Genomic DNA, 19,794 nt, shown 5'->3' with positions numbered 1-19,794 from the left:
TCCATCCTTCCAGTCACTCAGATCAAAAGTCTTGGAATCATCTTTGACTCTTCTGTATTTTTCATGCCCTTTATTCAATAGTCAGCAACTTTACCTTCCAGAAGAATCAGATCACTTCCCAACTACCTCCACTAGACCCATCCTGGTTCAAACCACTATTGTTTCTTCTCTCCTTCCATATCCTGCTCCCATAGTCTCTTCTCAAAAGAAGAATCTCAGTAATGCTTTTAAAAATGTAAGACAGATCATATTCTTTTTGTCAAAATCCTATGAGATCTGCATCTCATGTAAAGTAAAAACCAAAGTCCTTACAAAACCCTACATGACCTATCCAATCTTAACCCTCCTCTTCCTTATTTACTTTCCTTTCTCATCTGACTCTTGGCCTCCACCCACGGTGTTTTCTTGAACATGCCACACTTGCTACTGACTAGAAGCCTTGGAGCTGGCTGTTTTCCTTTGCCAGGATGGCTTTTCTCCTAGATAACCAGCTTTTCTCAAAATAACAGCTCTTCTCTTAGATAATGGCATAGTGTACCCCATTACTTCCTTCAAATCTTGGCTCAGTGTAACTTTTTCAACGAAGCCTACTCTGAGAATCCTATTTAAAATTGCAACGTGACCCTCTACCTTCTCTTTATCCTCTTTTACCCTATTCTATTTTTCCCATACCATATATTACTTTATATCTCACCAAAAAATTGTTGTGCTCATTTTAGGTTTTTCTCCAGTAAAATGTATGCTAAATGGGGCAAGAATTCTTTTGTCCCATAATTTTGAGGACTGGGCTCTCAGCAGATGCTATGAGTCCTAGAACTCATTTCACTGTTCATACAACTGGGCAAGCCGCCTAAACTTTCCTCAAGCTTCGGTTTTACCTCCTTCTAACTGGCTAAAACTCATTAACCTGTCTACAGCGTAAGAACTTTGCGACCCCGGAAGTAAAAGCTTAAGGAAGGTGTCAGAGGTGAAGGCTATTTCCGTTTCCGTACAGACGCGAGGAGCAACACCATGGCGAAGTCCGGGGATAAGAGCGGCGGCAGCGGGAAGAAAAGCCTGAAACGGAAAGCCGCTATCGCAGAACTTCAGGAGGCTGCCGTGGCAGAGCATGAGGCGACAGAAAGCGGAGCCCCACCCCCGAAAACGGCTGCCTTTCCCCCAGGCTTCAGCATTTCGGAGATTAAAAACAAACAGCGGCGACACTTAATGTTCACGCGATGGAAACAGCAGCAGCGGAAGGTAAGCGGAGAGGAGGTTGGGCGCATGCGCGGGGTGGTTCGCACCTGGCAAAGGGGCGCACAAATGTGTTGGTCCTTCGGGCTCAGTGCTTGCGGTGGTTTTACGCAAGGGTGACGCCGCCCCTTGCCCTGTTTTGGAAACTCAGGTTTAGCCTTTTGCCTGAGCGACAACGTGGAGGGCCCCCTTCCTTGAAAACTCTTAAAGCCAGAAGCCCTGCTCTCCTGGTAGTTAAGATTACCCCTTATTCGCCTAGAAGGCCCCCACTTTGGCCAGGCTACCTATCGTTGGTCTTATATAGGCAATACATAATAAATCCAAAATATCGCTTCTCTGATTCGTGAAGCGACTCTTAACAAAATTAGTACTGTAAAAGTTTCTAGTAGTTTTATTTGTGCTCTACAGCCTTATCCTCATACTGTTCGGGAGGTAAGCATAAACTGAAACGACATACCAAGGTTCCAGTTCTCAATTTGTGGTTAAATTGCAATTGGAAGAAAGCATTTGCTTATTCTTGCACAACACATAAGTTCACACATACTATTCTTTTTATTTGCCTGCGTCCTCTTACTATCCTTTTTGAGACCCAGGACTGATGGTTTTTCATCATCCTGCCAAGGTGCTATTGGAGTCCATACAAGGGATTTCTGACCTATTCTGGTGTGCAAGTATGGAGGAGGGATGTCCTAGAAGACTTCTTGGGGTTATGATTTTTAATCTGAGACTTGATGGAGTGAGGGTCAGTAGGTGCTGGAAAAGAATAATATTTATTTTCTATTGTGTGCCTAGCGTTCTGTCTAGAAATCTCCAGAAAATGTAGATTGATCATTGAATAATCCTAACCAACTTTGTAAGTTCTTACTAGTTCTAAACGCATATTTTGATTATAAAATGTGGGGATAAATAGAGACAGCTTTATTGGAAACAACTTGAAAACTCCTTATATTTCTCCTTATTTTTAGTGCTTTTCAAGAGAAGCAATCAGCATAACCATGGTTGTCTTTAAGATGCAACTGGTTAGGCAAACAACACAACAAAGTCTGTTAACTTGTTTAGATACACATTTTGCACTTTCATTAATTTGGGGCTTTGTAGTAAAAGATAAAGCTAGTGAAACTTAATGCTCACTTAATGCTCAAACTAGCCAATTTAGATTTTTTGAAGGGGTAAGATGTTTGTTAAAGAAATCTGATTAATTGGCCAGTTTATTTGGCTTACAGCAATTTAGGTATAAAAACCTATGTCCAGATTTTAAAAAGATACAAGGATTGCCCAGTTTAAGTATTCATAGCATTAGTAATTTGTAGTTTTATTATGTATTTGTGATATAACTCATAGTTTTTCAATATTCTTTCTTTAACCCTTTAGGAAAAGTTGGCAGCTAAGAAAAGGCTTAAAAAAGAGAGAGAGGCTCTTGGTGATAAGGTAAAATATTTAGCCATCTTCTTTGTATCTTATATTAAGGAATATGTCCTGATATTTACATTGAATTACTTTCTTTTAAAATTTTATTATGAAATATTTCAGATGTATAAAAACCTACGAAAATAATATAACAAAACCATTACTATCTTTTACCCAGCTTAAGAAATAATGCATTAGCAAATAGTGTTGGAAGCCCCATGTCTGCTTCTTCCTGATTGCTTTTACTTCCAGAGATAACCACTCATGTGAAACTGTTGTTTATTTTTTCTATGCATTTATATTTTACCTTTACTATGTATGGTTGTGTACTTAAACAGTAAACACAGTGGTGGTGTTATGCATGTAACTTTACATGTTTGAGAGGCAGAGAAACCTCTCCCTGACTTTGGGAATGGGGAAGCTTCCCAAGTTAGGCCTGGAGCAGGAGCTCTTGTGAGTTGAAGCAAAGGCTCTTTGTCAAGCAAGGCTGGGGAAAAGCAGGACAGAGCCTCTTCTGGGAGGATGATGAGACACTTGGATGGATTATAGCAAAGAACAGAACAGAGAATGCATCAAGAAAGGAGTTGACTATTTTTGTGGTATTGGTAAGAAGTGAAATCTATTGAAAAACTTTTTTTTATTTTGGAAACAGGGTCTTGCGTTGTTGCCCAGGGTGCAGTGGCATCATCATAGCTCACTGCAACCTCAAACTCCTAGGCTCAAGGGATCCTCCTGCCTCAGCCTCTCAAAGTAGCTGGAACTACAAGTGCGCACCACTGTGATGCCCAGCTAATTTTTCCATTTTTTTGTAGAGACACGGTCTTACTATGTTGCTCAGGCTGGTCTCGAACTCCTGACCTAAAGCAATCCTCCCACCTTGGCCTCCCAAAGTGCTAGGATTACAGGTGTGAGCTACTATGCCCATCCTTCTATTGAAAAACTTAAAAAGAACTATTAAATACTCCTAGATTATTGCACAGATAAGCTATTTTCATTTAATTTCATTTATAGTTACTCATAAGTTATGATTTATAGTTGCAAAATTGTAAAAACATACAACTCTCCACACTCCCATCTCTTAAGATAAAGGTACCAAATAAGGATAAGGGTGCTTGAGGAAGGGAAAAAATACAAATATTGTATACAAACTAAACACTCCACTTTTTCATGCATTCTTTTAATAGTATTGGGTTAAACCATTTGAAATTGTCAATATCCTGAAACTCCAAAATCCTGATGTGTCAACTAATGTTAGTCTCTTTAAAACTCTTCAGTAATCAGTCAATTATACCAAATTAATATGCTGATCACCATTTGAAAATATCACCATTCTTGTTTTGGACTGAAAGATGACTTCCTATAACTGCCTTGTTTAAAAAATTACTCAATATTTATTTCATACAGTAATAGAAAAATTAAATCCTAAATAGTTTATCAGCTTATATCTTCTTCATATCTCTGCTAGTATACATATATTGAATTACTTTTAGTGTGTTCTTATAATTCTGTGTTCCTGCTCCTTAACAGTTCATTTACACAATTTTTGGGTCTAAGCTGAGTATGCATGATTGCTGATTCTAACAGTATTCCACAAATGTTGACATGCCATAATGTGTGTACCCTGTTGTGGGACTTTGCCCTGTTTCTTTTCATTGATATTGAATATGAATGAGTGATATTACTTATTTCTTTGTATAAATTTCCCCCTCTTTAACATTCCTTACCATAAATCCCCCAAAGTAGAATTACTAGATCAGTGGATAGACTTTTGTTATATATTTCTTTATTTTTTTAATTTTTTTAATTTTTTGTTGTTACCTACCCCAACCTGAGAATTGTTACATATTTCTGAATAGCTTTCTGGACATAGTGAAACAAAGTCACATACATGGTACCTGTGTAATTTTTTAAAAAATACGGTTTGATATTTTTCTCCTTAGTAGTAATTGTGACTCCTATTTCTTCTCTCTGTTACATCTCTCTGGTTTTAAGCTATTGCATTGCTTGTTAGCCATTCTATTAGTATGCGTGTGTCTCTACTTAGATTGTTAAAAAGCCTCTTATTCAGTATTGTTATTAGGATTTATGTAGCAGTAGCAGTGGGATGATAGGAGGAACAGATTAAATTTGGGGTTATTTGTAGATTTCCGTTATTTTACTCCAACCATAATGTAAAATAATTAATGTAAAATGCTTCTAAAATGTAATCCTTTCTCTTATATTTAGGCTCCACCAAAGCCTATACCCAAGACTATTGATAACCAGCGAGTGTATGATGAAACCATAGTAGACCCTAATGATGAAGAGGTAATGTTTAGAATGAATTTGAATGATCACACTTGATAAATTATGTGTTGATGTTTAATTTAAAATGCTCACTGGTGAAGTGGTATAATAGAGTTATTCAGCTACCATGTTGACATATTATCCTATTATTTGGTAGATTATTTCATAATTAAATTTTATGATTTGTGATTATTTCATAATCGAGATAATAGTTCCTTTAGATTATTTCATAATTGAACTTCCCAATAATGCTATAGAAAAATGCAGTAAATTTATCATTTAATCTCTGAATAGTACTATTTTAATATTTTAAAATAATTCCTCATACTATAGACTTTTGTAGTATTTGTTAGACATTTTGATACCTAAGGATAACATTGATGGTATTTTTTATATCTTCATAAAACTATTGATTTCAAGATCTTCCACTTTGCATGTTCTATTTAGTTTGCAACAGTACAGTGAAAGAATCAAGGTTTAAATACTTTGTGTATTTTTTTAAAGGAAACTTGGTTTTGTAATGTTTCCCTGCTTTCAAACAGTGATGTTATCAACATTCTTTCACGTATCTCCTGGTGTAGTCATTCACTGATTCAGCCTGTCAGTCTTTCAGCAAATGTTTGCCTGCTATCTGTTTAAGGGACTTGGGATCCATTAGTGCAGAAAATACTCTATCACACTCACACATACACACACACACTTTTTCTGCCCACTCAAAGCTTACATTCTAGGGAGACAAACAATAAACATAATAAAATAAATAAATGAGACAAATGTTAGCAGGTGATAGATTACTAACATAAAATAGTAGAAAAGATTCTGGACTACCTGGAGTAGAAAGAGAGAGGGTTTACAGTTTTATGTATACCCTTTTATGTTTTTGGGTGTGGCTATGTGTGTATTAATATACATTTATAAGTACAGCACAGTTATCAAAATCAGACAGTTAACATTTATACAATATTATCATCTAGTCTGTAGATCTTATCAGATGTTACCAGTTGTCCCAATGTCTTTTTTAGCATAAGAAAAGTCCCAGGTCATATATTCCATTATAATAACTCTTTAACCTCCTTTAATTCGGACCAAGTCTTCCCTTAGTCAATGTTTACTTCTATGACATTGAGATTTTTTGAAGAGTACAGGTCAGATATTCTGTAGAATGTACCTTAATATGAGTTTATCTGATGTTTCCTCTGATTATATTTAGTTTATGTACTTTTGACAGGAATGCAGGTTAAGTATCCCTTATCCAAAATGCTTGGGACTAGAAGTGTTTTGGATTTTGGATTTTTTCAGAATGAGGTATTTTGGGAATGGGATCCAAGTCTAAACATGAAATTTATTTATGTTTTCATATACGCCTTGTACACATTGCCTGAAGGTAATTTTTATGTGGTATTTTTAATAAATTTTGTGCATGAAACAAAGCTTTGATTGCAACTCTTCACAGGAAGTCAGGTGTGGAATTTTCCACTTGTGGAATCATGTCAGTGCTCAAAAACTTTTGAATTTCGGAGCATATCAGATTTTCAGATCCCTTTGTAATTAATAACTATTTTGAGGGGATATACTTTGAAATTATGTAAATGAATGTTACTCCTCAAATTTTCACTCAAGGTTTTGTAATTACAAATAATTGTTTTCAGCCCAATAGGTGAGCAGTTGTATCTCAGTGTAGTTTTAATTTGCAGTTCTCTTGTTTTGAATGAGGTTGAACATCTTTTCATATCCTTTTTTCCCCTCTAATCAATTGTTTGTGTCTCTCGCTGATTTTTCTATTGGTTAGGATTGTGACCTTTTATAGGATGTTGGGAGGCTTCGTTGAGAAGATGACCTTTTAGCAAAGACTTGAAGGATGTGAGGAAGTTAGCCATCTTTGGGCAAAAAGAACTCCAGGATGAGGGACCACCCAGTGCAGAATCTCTAAGGCAGGAGTGTGCTTAATAAGGTTTTGAAAAATACCAAGGAGGCCAGTTGTGACTGAAATTAACCGAGCAAGGGGGAGGATTGTAGAAGAGGTGCTAGGAGAGTATGGGGAAGGGGAAAGACCAGATCAGTGACTTTGTTGGCCATTGTGAGGACTTTGGTTTTATACTGAGTAGAATGAGGAGCCATTGGATGGTTTTGAATAGAAGAATGATGTGATCATAAAAATAATTGGCTGCTGTACTGAGAATATATTATAATTGGAGATGTAAGCAGACTAGTTAGGAAGCTTACAAAAAGAAATCGACAAATATTCCATTAAAAGAGATATTCACATTTAAGCAATAATGAAAGCAGCACAGTTTTTGGGTAATGATATTCTAACTAGTAGCCTACCTAAATTCATTTCTAATAATTTGAATATTGTTTTCATTTTTCTGTTTAGGTAATCATTTCTTTAAATGATATCTTTTTATTTCAATCCACTAACAGTTTATTCTTTACCCCGCTTTCGTACTAATTAGAACCATATTTTGATTTTAAAAAGAATACTTCTAATGTATCATCATTAACGTTTTGTGTCACTAGTGGTAGATTCTTCATGTAAGTTAAGGAAATTCTATTTATTCTTATTATGCTATTTTTTATTTTGTTTTATCATGAATTAATGTAGAATGTTATCAGATGTTTTTGTTTTTTCTGCAAATATTGAGATGATTATGTGGTTTTTCTCCTTTATTGCATTAATGTAGTAAATGACCATTATGGATTTTCTAATGTTAAATCTCTTCTGCATTCTTGAGATAAACCCAATTTGGTTATAATGTTTTATCTTTTTTTACACATTGTTTTGGTTTGTTAATACTTTGCTTAGAATTAATGTATATCTGTGTTCATGAGTGAGACTATAGTAATGTCCCCTTTTCATTCCTAGTATTATTTATTTGGGCTTCTTCTCTTAGTCAGTTTTCACCAGAGATGTTATCTATTATATTTTGTTAGTCTTTTCAAAGTACTTTTTTCTTTGATTCTATCAAATCTTTGTTTTCTAATTCATTTATATCTCCTTTTATCTTTATTATTTCCTTCTCCTTTCTTTGAGTTTATTGTTTTTATGTATTGATTTGCTCATTTTTTATCTTTTCTAATATGAATAGTTAAGGCCACAAAATCCTTCAAAGTACCACTTTTGGTGTATCCCACAAATTTTAAAATGTGCTGCTTTTATTGTTGTTTAAATGTGAATATCTCTTTTAATGGAAGATTTGTTGATTTCTTTTTGTAACTTCATTAGTTTTTTTTGCTTGTTGTATTTTTTTATCTCATTAGTTTTCCCCCAATCTTTATAATGTTTTTCTTCTGCTTACCTTGGGTTTCATTTGCTCTTTTCACCCCACCCCCAGCTTTTTTTCCTAGATGGAACTTTTTCATTCTTTCAAATGTAACCATTTAAAGTGCTGGTTGTCTCCCTAAGCACTGCTTTAACCACAGCACATGAGTTTTGATTTTTTTGTGTGTTTTCATTTTCTAGTCTGTTCAAGATATTTTTTTATTTCTCCTGTAAGTTCCTCTTTGGCTTATCAGTTACTAAGTATGTTGTTTAATTTCCAAATATTTGAGGATTTTCCAGGTTTCTTGTTGTTGATTTCTAATTTGATGTTGTAGTTGTGGAGCATACTTTATTATCAGTCCTTTTCAATTAAAGAGACTTTTATGTTCTAGTATGTGGTCTGCTCTGGAGAATATTCTGTGAAGCCCTTGAAAGCATGTATTCTGCTGTTTTGAGATGGGGTTATGTATGTGAGAGTTGGTTCAAGTTGGGTGACAGTGTTCTGTATTCTTTCCGAAATTCTGTTTAGTTGTATCAGTTACTGAGAGAGGGGTGTTGAAATATTCCTATACACTTGTTGAATTGTCAGTTTCTTCCATTCCTTTTCGTTTTTGCTTCACGTCTTTAAGGAGTTCTTTTGTTTGGTTCATATACAATTATAATTATATTGTTACATATAATTATATAATTATAATTATATCTTACTGTTATATTGGCCCTTAATCCAATCTAAAATGTCTCATCTAGCAGTATGTCTTTTCTTAATATGTATTTTGACTAATATACATATAATCACTTAAAAAGTGTGTCACTAATAGACAGCATATAGTTGAATCTTGTTTTTATTTAGTCTGACAATTAACATCTAATGTTATTTATTGTAGTTCAATTTACATCTACCATTTGGCTTTTTCTCTAAAAATTTCTTACATCTTTTTCTTTCTCTGTTCATCTTTGATTTCTTTTGTATTAAATATTTTTCTAGTATGGCATTTTAATTCCTCTTGATTTTTTTAAGCTTTATTTTTCTTAGTTGCTCTAGGAATTACAACATTACATCTTCAATTTATTACAGTCTACTTCAAATAAATGCTCACACAATTCTGGTAAAATGTAGCAAGTTTGTACTAGTATAGTTTCATTTCCTCCATTCTTGTTTGTGCTGTTAATGTCATATATACTATGTCTGTCTATGTTATAAACCTAGTGTAATTACTGCTTTAAACAATCTCATGTTTTTAAAAGATATTAATAGTGTATATACACATATATGCACACACACAATCTTTTATGTTTATCCACATATTTAGCATTTACAGTGTTCTTTTCTCCATCATCTGGATCTGAGTTACCTACCATCTAGTGTCATTTTCTTTCAGCTTGTAGGAGTTTCTTTAGGTATTATATTTGTTTTTATAGCAGATTTTTTTCATTTATTTCTTATTTCTATATATGCATGAAGTACAAGTACAGTTTTGCTACATTGGTATATTGCATTGTGGTGAAATCAAGGTACAGCAAATTTAATTGCAGCTAATAATCTCAGTTTTTGTTTACCTGAAAATGTACTTATTTTGCCTTCCTTTTTAAAAGATAATTTTGCAGGATGTAAAATTCTTCTTGACTTTTCTTTCTTTTAGTACTCTGATCATATCATTTCACTGCATTTTAACTTTTATTATTTCCACTAGTCATCATTTCCTATACTTTCTCTTATTTCCTTCCAAATTGTCTGTCTTTGGCTTTTAGCAGTTTGGCTTTGATATATTTAGGTGTTCTTTCTTTTTATCCTACTTGTGATTTATAGAGCTTCTAAGATCTGTAAATAAATGTTTTTCATCAGATTTGGGGTTTTTCAGCCCTTATTTCTTCAATTTTTCCCCCCTTTCTTTCTGTCCTCTCCTTCTGGGACTCCCTTTACACATACTAGAGAAACATTTGACATTGTGCTATGAGTTTCCCAGCTTTGCTCCATTTTCTGTGATTGTTTTCTCTGTATGTTCTTCAGATTGGATAATATTTATTAATCTGTTTTCAGATTCATTGATCTGTCATTTCAGGTCTGCCATAAGCCTATGTTTTCCTTTAAATCCTTGGATATATTTATTATAGTGGCTTTGAAGTCTGCTAAATTTGACATCTGAACCCACTCAGAGTCAGTTACTGTTGACTGCTTTTTTCTGATTATGAGACATACTCTCATTTCTTTGCATATCTGATAATTTTTTGGTTAAAGACTGGACATTTTAGACAATATATTGCAATAACTCTGGATTCTGTTTTATTTTGTAAGGGCTGTTGGTTTTTTTTTTTTAGTAATTTGCCTGGACTTAAACTGTAGAATCTGTCTACCCCATAGTAGCAGTGTGTCTCTGCTCAGTTTTTTTTTTTTTGTTATTTTTAACCTGTTTTCCTAGGGAGTGCCTCTGTGTTTGTGTGGCTTAATGGTCAACCAGTGATGAGGCAGAGGTTGTGTTGAGACACCTTGAGCAGCCCCTAAAACATACATACCTTCTGCCATCTGAGCTGTTTGTGGGTTGAGGAATACATTCAAGGTTGCAGCCAGTTCTCAAGTCTCCCTTGCCTTTCAATGGTCACTGAGTTCTTCCCCCACACATGTGTAAGGTTAGCTGTCAGCCAGGGATTTGTGGAGATTATCTCAGCCACTCTATGGCTTTTTCACTTCCAGAGCATTCCTTTAAATTTCTGGCTGGTACACACTAACCGTGAACTGGATCTGCAGCATTGGACTAGCAAAGCTGTGGGTTTTCACACCCCCCCCACCACTGCTAATTTGCTCCCTCCCCCATTCCTGATCTAGCCTGCCACTTCTGAATCCATGACTGCTGGTTCTTACCTACCTTTAGCCCTAAAGTTGGTAAAGTTATTGTGTTTACCAAATAAGGTGATGGGGAAAATGAAAGTAGCTCAAAAATGAGCACATTTCAGTTTGTGCCCTGAAACAATTTTTGACAAATTTATTCACTTCTATACTTGTATTCTACAAAGGGAAAATCACCCAACTTCTTTGTGTTGCCATTAATGTCAATACCTCCTAGTCCTTCTTTAAGTCTCTTATCAGGTAGGTAGTCAGTGTCCAATAGTACTACTGAAACTACTTTTAAAATTTTGGCCCAGAAGATTATTTGTTTTATGTAAAATTATCTCTCTTTTCTGTTCTCAGGTTGCTTATGATGAATCTACAGATGAATTTGCTTCTTACTTCAACAGGCAGACTTCTCCCAAGATTCTCATCACAACATCAGATAGACCTCATGGGGTAAACACATCAATTAGTATAGTTCTTGAATTCTTAATTTTCTTATATTACTTTTGTTTAATGTACTCTGTTCAGAAGAGTTAGTTACTTGCCCTAGATAATGCCTGTTAGTAAGCTAAATAAAATGTAGTGCTGGTGATATTATGTAAATTCACTAAGTATGGTTCTTCAGAATAGGGTTTTTCAATCTCAGCACTGTTAACATTTTGGGCTGGATAATTTGTGGATATGGTAAGCTATCCTGTTCATTCTCAGATGTTTAGCAGCATCCCTGGCCTCTATCCATTAGATGCCAGTAGCAACCATACACCACCACCAAACCACCAATCAACCATCAAAAATGTCTCCAGACATTCGCAAATGTCCCCTGGTGGAGCAGAATCATCTCCTATTGAGAACTACTGCTTTAGGATAATCAGTCTTTGAGAAAAGATGAAACACTGTTCAGATTTCATTCTTTCCCCAGTGTTGCTTTCTATTAATAACACTATCTTATAATAATCATTATTTCTTTCCTTATGAATATATACCATATAAAATTATTTTTACTTTTGAGAATTTTTGTTATTTTGTTTTACAGAGAACAGTACGACTCTGTGAACAGCTCTCCACAGTTATACCCAACTCACATGTTTATTACAGAAGAGGACTGGCTCTGAAAAAAATTATTCCACAATGCATCTCAAGAGATTTCACAGATCTGATTGTTATTAATGAAGATCGTAAAACTCCAAGTATCCTTTGGTTTTTTTAAGGCAATTTTCCTGTCCCCTTCCTCACCACCTTTTAAAATATATTTTAAAAAACAAGGAAATATTCCCTACAACTTTCAGAAAATAATTTTTTTTTTGGCCATAAAATTATATATCTCTATACAAAATTCTGTAAACTGATTTTTCCTTTATATTCAGCAAACATTGATCAGGCACATGCTAAGACATTGTTTTAATCCTTACTAAAAGATTCAGAGATAAAATGAGACAACCTTCAGGTAATTCATAGTTGGAATAGACATGTAAACTAACAAAATATAGTGTAGATGGTACAATTAAAGAAAGAAATACAAAATATAGTGGAAATCCTGTGACGGGTAAACTCTGGGGATATCAGGGAGAAAAGACTTCACAGAGAAAGAGGTGCTTACATTGGATCTAGCTGGATGAAAGTGAATAAGGCAGAGGAAGGATGCTCAGTGCAGAGGGATGACGTTTACAAAGACAGAGGCATGAAACGGGTGACCCAGATCTACATAGAATGTGGTATGGCTAGATTTTACATTTCCAGAGGTGGTATCACAGGATTATGTTTTTGAGGTAGAGATTTGAGCCCATATTATGTATTTGTTCCAATCTAAACCTTTTTCTGGGAGTCAAAGATCTGAGGTGAATATGTCACCTGAACCCATAGTATTTTCTCCTGTTTTAAAATAAGAGATCATATAAAGGATGTCCAGGTTTATTTTTTTGTTAACTATTGTTTTACTTATTTATTGATTGGTGGCTATGAATTCAGTAAGTTTAAAGATGACCAATTGAATGAGTCAAATTATTAAAATATAAACCATTAAGGATTTACAAACAATAGAAGACTGTGCTGCTGCCAGGATATTATTTTCTCTTTAGTATCAGTGAACACGGTTCTTTTTAAATTAATGGTTGGAAAGGCTGTTTTTTAAAATTCTGGATAACTTTTATAGCTTTTATTGTTTTTAGTATAACTTTAAAAAGTTACTTCATCCACTTGTATTAGTAGCTTTCTAGAAACTAAAATAGACTAAAACTAGCTTTGTAATGTGTTTTTTTGGCCATCTTATAATTCAGCTTAACCAGATTAATGTACCAAAGTAACTAAAATCTCTTGAATACTAACTATTCCAGAAAAGATCTGTTTTGTAAGGTAGTTGCTGCCTTTTTAAAAAACTGCCCCCAAAAATAAAGTGGCAAGATCTGATTTCCTCTCTTTTTATTTTTGGCAGTTATTGAAAAAACTGTTATCATTTTAAGGCTACTAATAACTCTTTGCTAAGAAGCAGGCATTCATCATTGAATAAACATTCTGTCCTTGTTTAACTGAAGTATTTTATATAGGCACACAAATTTCACTTACATTAATATCATTTGTTGCCTTCAAAAAGCTTACATTGTGTTTTCTTTGTAGAATTGTATTGTCTATTTACCCAAAATGTATTAATAGTTTTCTGTTTACCATATTGGACACATTATAGGGTAAGTTAACTTTCAGGTACCTATGGTTACACAGACCTGATTTATATTAAAGAAATAACTATGCTAATTAAGTAATTTAATCCAAGTTTGAAACTACATGTCTTTGTCTTCCCAAGATTAAAATTTGAGGATATAGAATTACATGGTAGTTTCTAAAAGTCTTAATGAATAGAATTTTTGTAAGTATAATCCTGCCTAGATGTTGAGTTTTATAATTTCAGAGATACTTGATCTTTTCTGATTGAAGTCTAGTGAGGCAGCTGATGGCAAAGTATTGGTGAAGGAAACCAGGAAAACAGAAGACTTATTTTGCTTTTGTCTTCTCTGTTAACAGAAAATGATCTTCAAATAAGGACATTGGTAAGGGGGTTGGAAGTCCATCTTGGATAAAGAGATTGTAAGATAAGGCCAAGAAATTCTTAAGGAGGTCAGATATCCTGGCTTCAAAAAATATCTGAGCAAACTGTTATTCTTTGAGGAAGATATGAGACAGGCAAACGGAGTTAGAATTTTTAAAGGAAGGAGGGAGGAAAGAGTACTACAGATTTATCTTTGCCATGATCCAGACAGAAAATGTAGGCTGGTTCAAGGAAGAACAGTTTAAGAGCCTAAAAGAAATAATGGTGATTCCTAGAGATTTAACATGGGCTCAGGAATAATAAATCATGACTCCTAATGCAGACACTTGAGGAAAAGTTGAAAAAACTGAGGACTCAGCCTGTGTGTGGTAAGCTAGACTCTGGGTACATGACAGCTGTCTAAAGATATTGGAAAGGTTACTCTGTGAAAGAATGGTGAAAAGTTACAGGTATATGCAGTTTTGACTTATTCTAAAGAATTTTGTCAACTGTTTAAACTGTGGTCTAGTGGCTTTGGATCAGGGTAGATATGATGTCAAATACAGACTCCAGTATTTGCAAGTTTTGTGACATTAGTCAAATTTCTTAGCCACTGTTTCCTCATTTTTTAAATACAAGAAGTAATACCTGTCTTTAGGGTTCTCACAACAATCACAAAATGTATTATGTTTCTAAGGCATCATGCACAGCATGCAGTAGGCATTTTAATAAATGTGCTATAGTGGGAAGCATGGAAGCTTTATCTGTGCAGACCTACATCCTCTATTTCTAAATGGAGAACTGTTTGGCATTTGAGGTAGGGTAATTCTTGCTGCTATACTCTTGGCAGCTTGTAAGATGTTTTGCATTCCTGGCCTTCAAGCACTAAATACCAGTAATGCCTCAGTCATCCTGACAAACAAAATGCCTCTATACATTTCCAAATGTGGGCAGCTGCCCACCAAGGGCTTGTGCATAAGTGCAGCCCCACTCCAGACAATCTCCTGTTGCCTAGGTCTGAGAGTTCAGCTAATCTCCTTGTCCCTCCTCATCCTCTTCCTCATTACTGAAATAGGCATAATGACTCTTGTTTTGCATGATTTATGTTAGGAGTTAGCAATAATAGAAATAAAGCTTCTTGTGCAGTGCAGGTACTCAGGAAAGGAAGGTACTTAGAAACTGATAGTTTGGCTTTTGTGCTTTGCTTTTGACACAAACCACAGTTTAGTGGGAATGTTCTAGAAAGGATTCAAGACTTGATTTGGGTTGGAAGAAATGACTTTTTACATCACCTAGTCCCTTAGTAAGTTTAAGAAAAAAATATTTTGGGCTGTACTTCATTAAGTTGAACCCGTGGTGAATCTTTAAATATAGAAGAGAAAGAATTCAAATGTTTGCTGATAATCTACAATGTGGTAGGCACTAGTATCTGACAGAAACAGATCTAAGGGTTAATGGATTAGTTGGGAAGAAAGGCATTTTCATGACTATAACTCAAATAAGCAACCAGTTCTTTGGTAAGTAACAGTGAGAGCTTAAAATATTTAGAGCTTAATTCTGACTGTAAGTAGAGGTAACATTTGAAGTGGGCCTTAATGGATGAGTGAAATATCACAGGTATTTGAAATAGCATGAGCAAAAAATGCACGCTAGGATAAACACATGTAATATATAAGATTGTGTGAGTATTTACCAATTAGGGAGCAGCTTTGGTGGGGGTATAGGGAAGATAGGGAAGTTTGTATCCACTTATGGGTGTCGTACTGATGTCTTGATTCTGTAAACAAGTCTGTGATGATAGAGTAGTGTGAAATTAGCAACAGCTGTCAAGACTGTGAAGTTATCTAGTTTTTCACTAAGCACATGAGAAACTATGGTACAGATACAATGACACAGCTAAGGGCCATAGCTGATTACTTACAGAACCAATGCCTAAATCCAGACTTGATTTACAGTCTATTAAAAGATGTATTTGAAATGGTGAGAGAGGGGAAGTCAAATACTGTTTTAATAATCTAGGTGGGAAAGCACAAGGACCTCAAGAGAGACAATAACAGGGTAAAGAGGAGGCTGTTGAAGTAAAGAACTGTAAGGGTAAAAGCAATAAGATTTGGTGGGAGAGGGGGAAGTTGAAGATAAGCATAAATTCTAATCTGGATGAATGAGAGTGTTGGTGACATAAAAAGATAGCAACATCTGTTTTGTAAAACCCTTGTGTGCAGATAGACTTGAAACAGTCTTGATTCTGACCTCCATTTAAGGGTCAGTTGTTGATTCAGATGGAATGTTATGTTTGCAAGTTTTTCTTAAACTAATTTGGAGAGCATAATATAAATTGAAAGCCCTGTTTACTGCCATTAATTCTGCCTGCTTGTAATGCCGTGGAACAGCAGCCAAAAACTATTCATTGAAAAGTAAGGGTGTTGGCCGGGCGCGGTGGCTCACACCTGTAATCATAGCACTCTGGGAGGCCGAGGCAGGTGGATCGCTCAAGGTCAGGAGTTCGAGACCAGCCTGAGCAAGAGCAAGATTCCCGTCTCTACTAAAAATAGAAATTATCTGGCCAACTAAAAATATATATAGAAAAAATTAGGTGGGCATGGTGGCACATGCCTGTAGTCCCAGCTACTCGGGAGGCTGAGGGAGTAGGATCGCTTAAGCCCAGGAGTTTGAGGTTGCTGTGAGCTAGGCTGACGCCACGGCACTCACTCTAGCCCAGGCAACAAAGCGAGACTCTGTCTCAAAAAAATGAAAAGTAAGGGTGTTATAGGTTAGTTTAAAGCCAAGCTGTGCTACAAAGACTTAAGGAACGTTATGTACATAGTAATCTAAGTTAGCTGCACCCAGGACTTTTAGAGCCCTTGGGCTACTAACCCTGCTGACTGTAATAAAGTTCTTACATTTCATTTGCAGTTTAGTGTCTAGCATAATTCTGTTTGTGGTAGATTGTAAGTGGTTACTAATTACTTGGTTGATCATAATTTATGACACAGTCCTAAGAGTAAGGGCTTATCTCTTGAGGAAAGACTTATAACCTTGATTTCAAGAAGAGAACTTAGGAGTCTCTGGTCTTACAGAACGATATTCAAAGCTGACAGCATATCCTGACTATATAAATGTACAAAGGTGGCACTTCTGGGTTACAATTTCAGAACATGGAGGTAAACTTATATTCTATTTGCAATGCTACATTATTCTAGAATCCCATTCTGGGTTATGCCTGCTAGAGTAGTGGCCAGTTAAATAGCTTTTTTCACCTACTTTAGGGTGCCTCAAGATACCCTATTGAGGGAGATGACAAGCTATTTGTTATAAAAAGAAAAAGAGGACTACACCAAGTTAATCAATTTTCTTGAAGATTTGGGTTGATTGATGTGTTTTGAGTTTTGGGTGTGGTAGGAAAACTTCAGTTAACCCAGAGCAATGTGTGCACCCCCCGACCTTTTCACTTATCTATAGATTTTAGGGGCCTTTGGACATATGGAAGGCCAGTTAAACAACTGGATTTAGATTACAGAGTTCAATGTCATTTTCTTAACCTTTGTGAACAGATGGACTTATTTTGAGTCACTTGCCAGATGGTCCAACCGCTCATTTTAAAATGAGCAGTGTTCGTCTTCGTAAAGAAATTAAGGTAGGTCTTACGTATTCCTTGACTGGTATTGATCCCTGATAGTGTTTGATTAATAGATGCTGTCTCTTACAGATCAAATAAATGATTTGAGTAATGGCATTTCTGTTCTTAATTAGAACAGTAATTCTATCAATGTTGACAGTTTTCTCGTGATTCTAAATTATGGCCTATAGGCAATAGCCCTCATTACTATGAAGCATGTTGATTTTCTAAGGACTGTCCTTTAGTTGCATTTACTGCATATTAAAATAATTTTAGATATATCTTATTTCATGGGTTTGATGAGCCATCTGTAGTTGTCATAAAGAAAACTAAATTTTTCAAACTTGTCACATAAATTCTAATACTTGAAATTGAATTGAGTTATTGTTTTGCCAGTTATCTTTGATTCATTGGTATTCATTTTGTTTTCTAGAGAAGAGGTAAGGACCCCACAGAACACATACCTGAAATAATTCTGAATAATTTTACAACACGGCTGGGTCACTCAGTTGGACGTATGTTTGCATCTCTCTTTCCTCATAATCCTCAATTTATTGGAAGGCAGGTTGCCACATTCCATAATCAGCGAGATTATATCTTCTTTAGATTTCATAGGTGAGGCACTTTAACTCCTTTGATTTTGACTTCATTCATGAAATACATTTTCAACATGAACCTGTTTTCTAATGTAACAAGTATTATAGAGGGGAAAATAAATTATCTTTTGAACCTTGTCATGTTAAATAACAGTTGGGTTCATTCAGACTAATTTCCTCATTAACTCTTTTGTCTTTAAAGATACATATTCAAGAGTGAAAAGAAAGTGGGAATTCAGGAACTTGGACCACGTTTTACCTTAAAATTAAGATCTCTTCAGAAAGGAACCTTTGATTCTAAGTACGGGGAATATGAATGGGTCCATAAGGTATGTGCTTATTGTTTAAAAAACCATTTAAGGGCTGGGGACCCTTAATCCTAGCACTTTGGGAAGCCGAGGCGAGAGGATGGCTTGAGGCCAGGAGTTTGAGACCAGCCTAAGCAACATAGTAAGACCCTGTCTCTAAAAGTAGAAAAAAATTACCCAGGCATGGTGGTGCACACCTGTAGTCCCAGCTACTTGGGAAGCTGAGGCAGGAGGATCACTTGAGCCCAGGAGTTTGAGGTTGCAGTGAGCTATTGATACGATGATGCCACTGCACTCCAACCAGGGCAACAGAGTAAGACCTTGTCTCCCTCCCCACCCTCTACCCCGCCACCATTGCCAAAGAAAAGTATGAAATAAGAAGGAAACCATGTGCTCTAAATTTTGCATGTTTAGACCTTAAGTTATGCTTCTGAATTTCTTTCCCTATAAGCTAGAAAGAACCATGTGTGATACAGTACCTGGGATTGGTGATTAACCCTGGTTTACTTGAGGTATCTTAAAGATCAGTGGTTCTGAAAGTGGGACCAACACCATCACCTAGGAACCTATTAGGAATGGAAATTCTTAGGCCACAGACCTACTCCATTAGTAACTTAGAAGGTGGGGCCCAGTAATCTGTTTATTATATGATCCTACTGCATGTTTCCTGAGAACTATTGCTATAGAGGTTTGGAGATCATCTTAAAGTCATAAATGAAAACCTCAATCTTACAAAACATTCTTTTCTATCTAGTAAGCAGTACTTAACATTTTCACTCTAAAATCACCCACACAGAGAAGAGTAACCACCACCATCTTTTATATTAGACCTGAGACTGACTACTCAGGGTCTCAGAGTTTTTCAGCATTAGTGCTACCTATAAAGATCCAAGGAAGTTAATTTTTACTCTTACCTGAATTTTTCATTAATTTTCTTTTCTCCCTTCCCCTTCTAATTTTCAGCCCAGGGAAATGGATACAAGTAGAAGAAAATTCCATTTATAAAGCGCTGAGGGAATAGTATTAGATTTTGCTGGACAGGACTATCTTGAACTTGGTAAATTATTTTTAACAGAACAACCTTTCAAAATGTATTTACTGATTTCATAAACCTTCTTTCATGTCTGGACAAATTACCAAATGTCATGGTATGTTTTTGTAGCAAATATAAATAAAAGTCATTTTGGTGACAGTTTAGGTTTCCTAAAACTTAATTCTGTTATTTTTTGGTAATTGTGAATAATTT

The 19,794-nt window shown here is 35.4% G+C and overlaps 1 protein-coding gene across 1 annotated transcript; it reads left to right on the top strand.

The window, feature by feature from the left end:
* Positions 1–988: 988 nt before the first annotated feature.
* RPF1 (ribosome production factor 1 homolog) lies at positions 989–19,753 on the top strand. Its single transcript, XM_045547645.1, has 9 exons — positions 989–1,239; positions 2,605–2,661; positions 4,867–4,947; positions 11,370–11,465; positions 12,046–12,199; positions 17,580–17,662; positions 18,078–18,259; positions 18,443–18,569; positions 19,512–19,753. Exons 1-9 carry the CDS (start codon positions 1,012–1,014, stop codon positions 19,551–19,553), a joined length of 1,050 nt encoding a protein of 349 aa, XP_045403601.1. The 5' UTR covers positions 989–1,011; the 3' UTR covers positions 19,554–19,753.
* Positions 19,754–19,794: the final 41 nt, after the last annotated feature.

The sequence above is a fragment of the Lemur catta genome, chromosome 3 (genome assembly GCF_020740605.2).
Source record: "Lemur catta isolate mLemCat1 chromosome 3, mLemCat1.pri, whole genome shotgun sequence".
In the NCBI taxonomy this organism is placed as follows: Eukaryota; Metazoa; Chordata; class Mammalia; order Primates; family Lemuridae; genus Lemur; species Lemur catta.
This window is presented reverse-complemented; position numbering and strand designations above follow the sequence as displayed.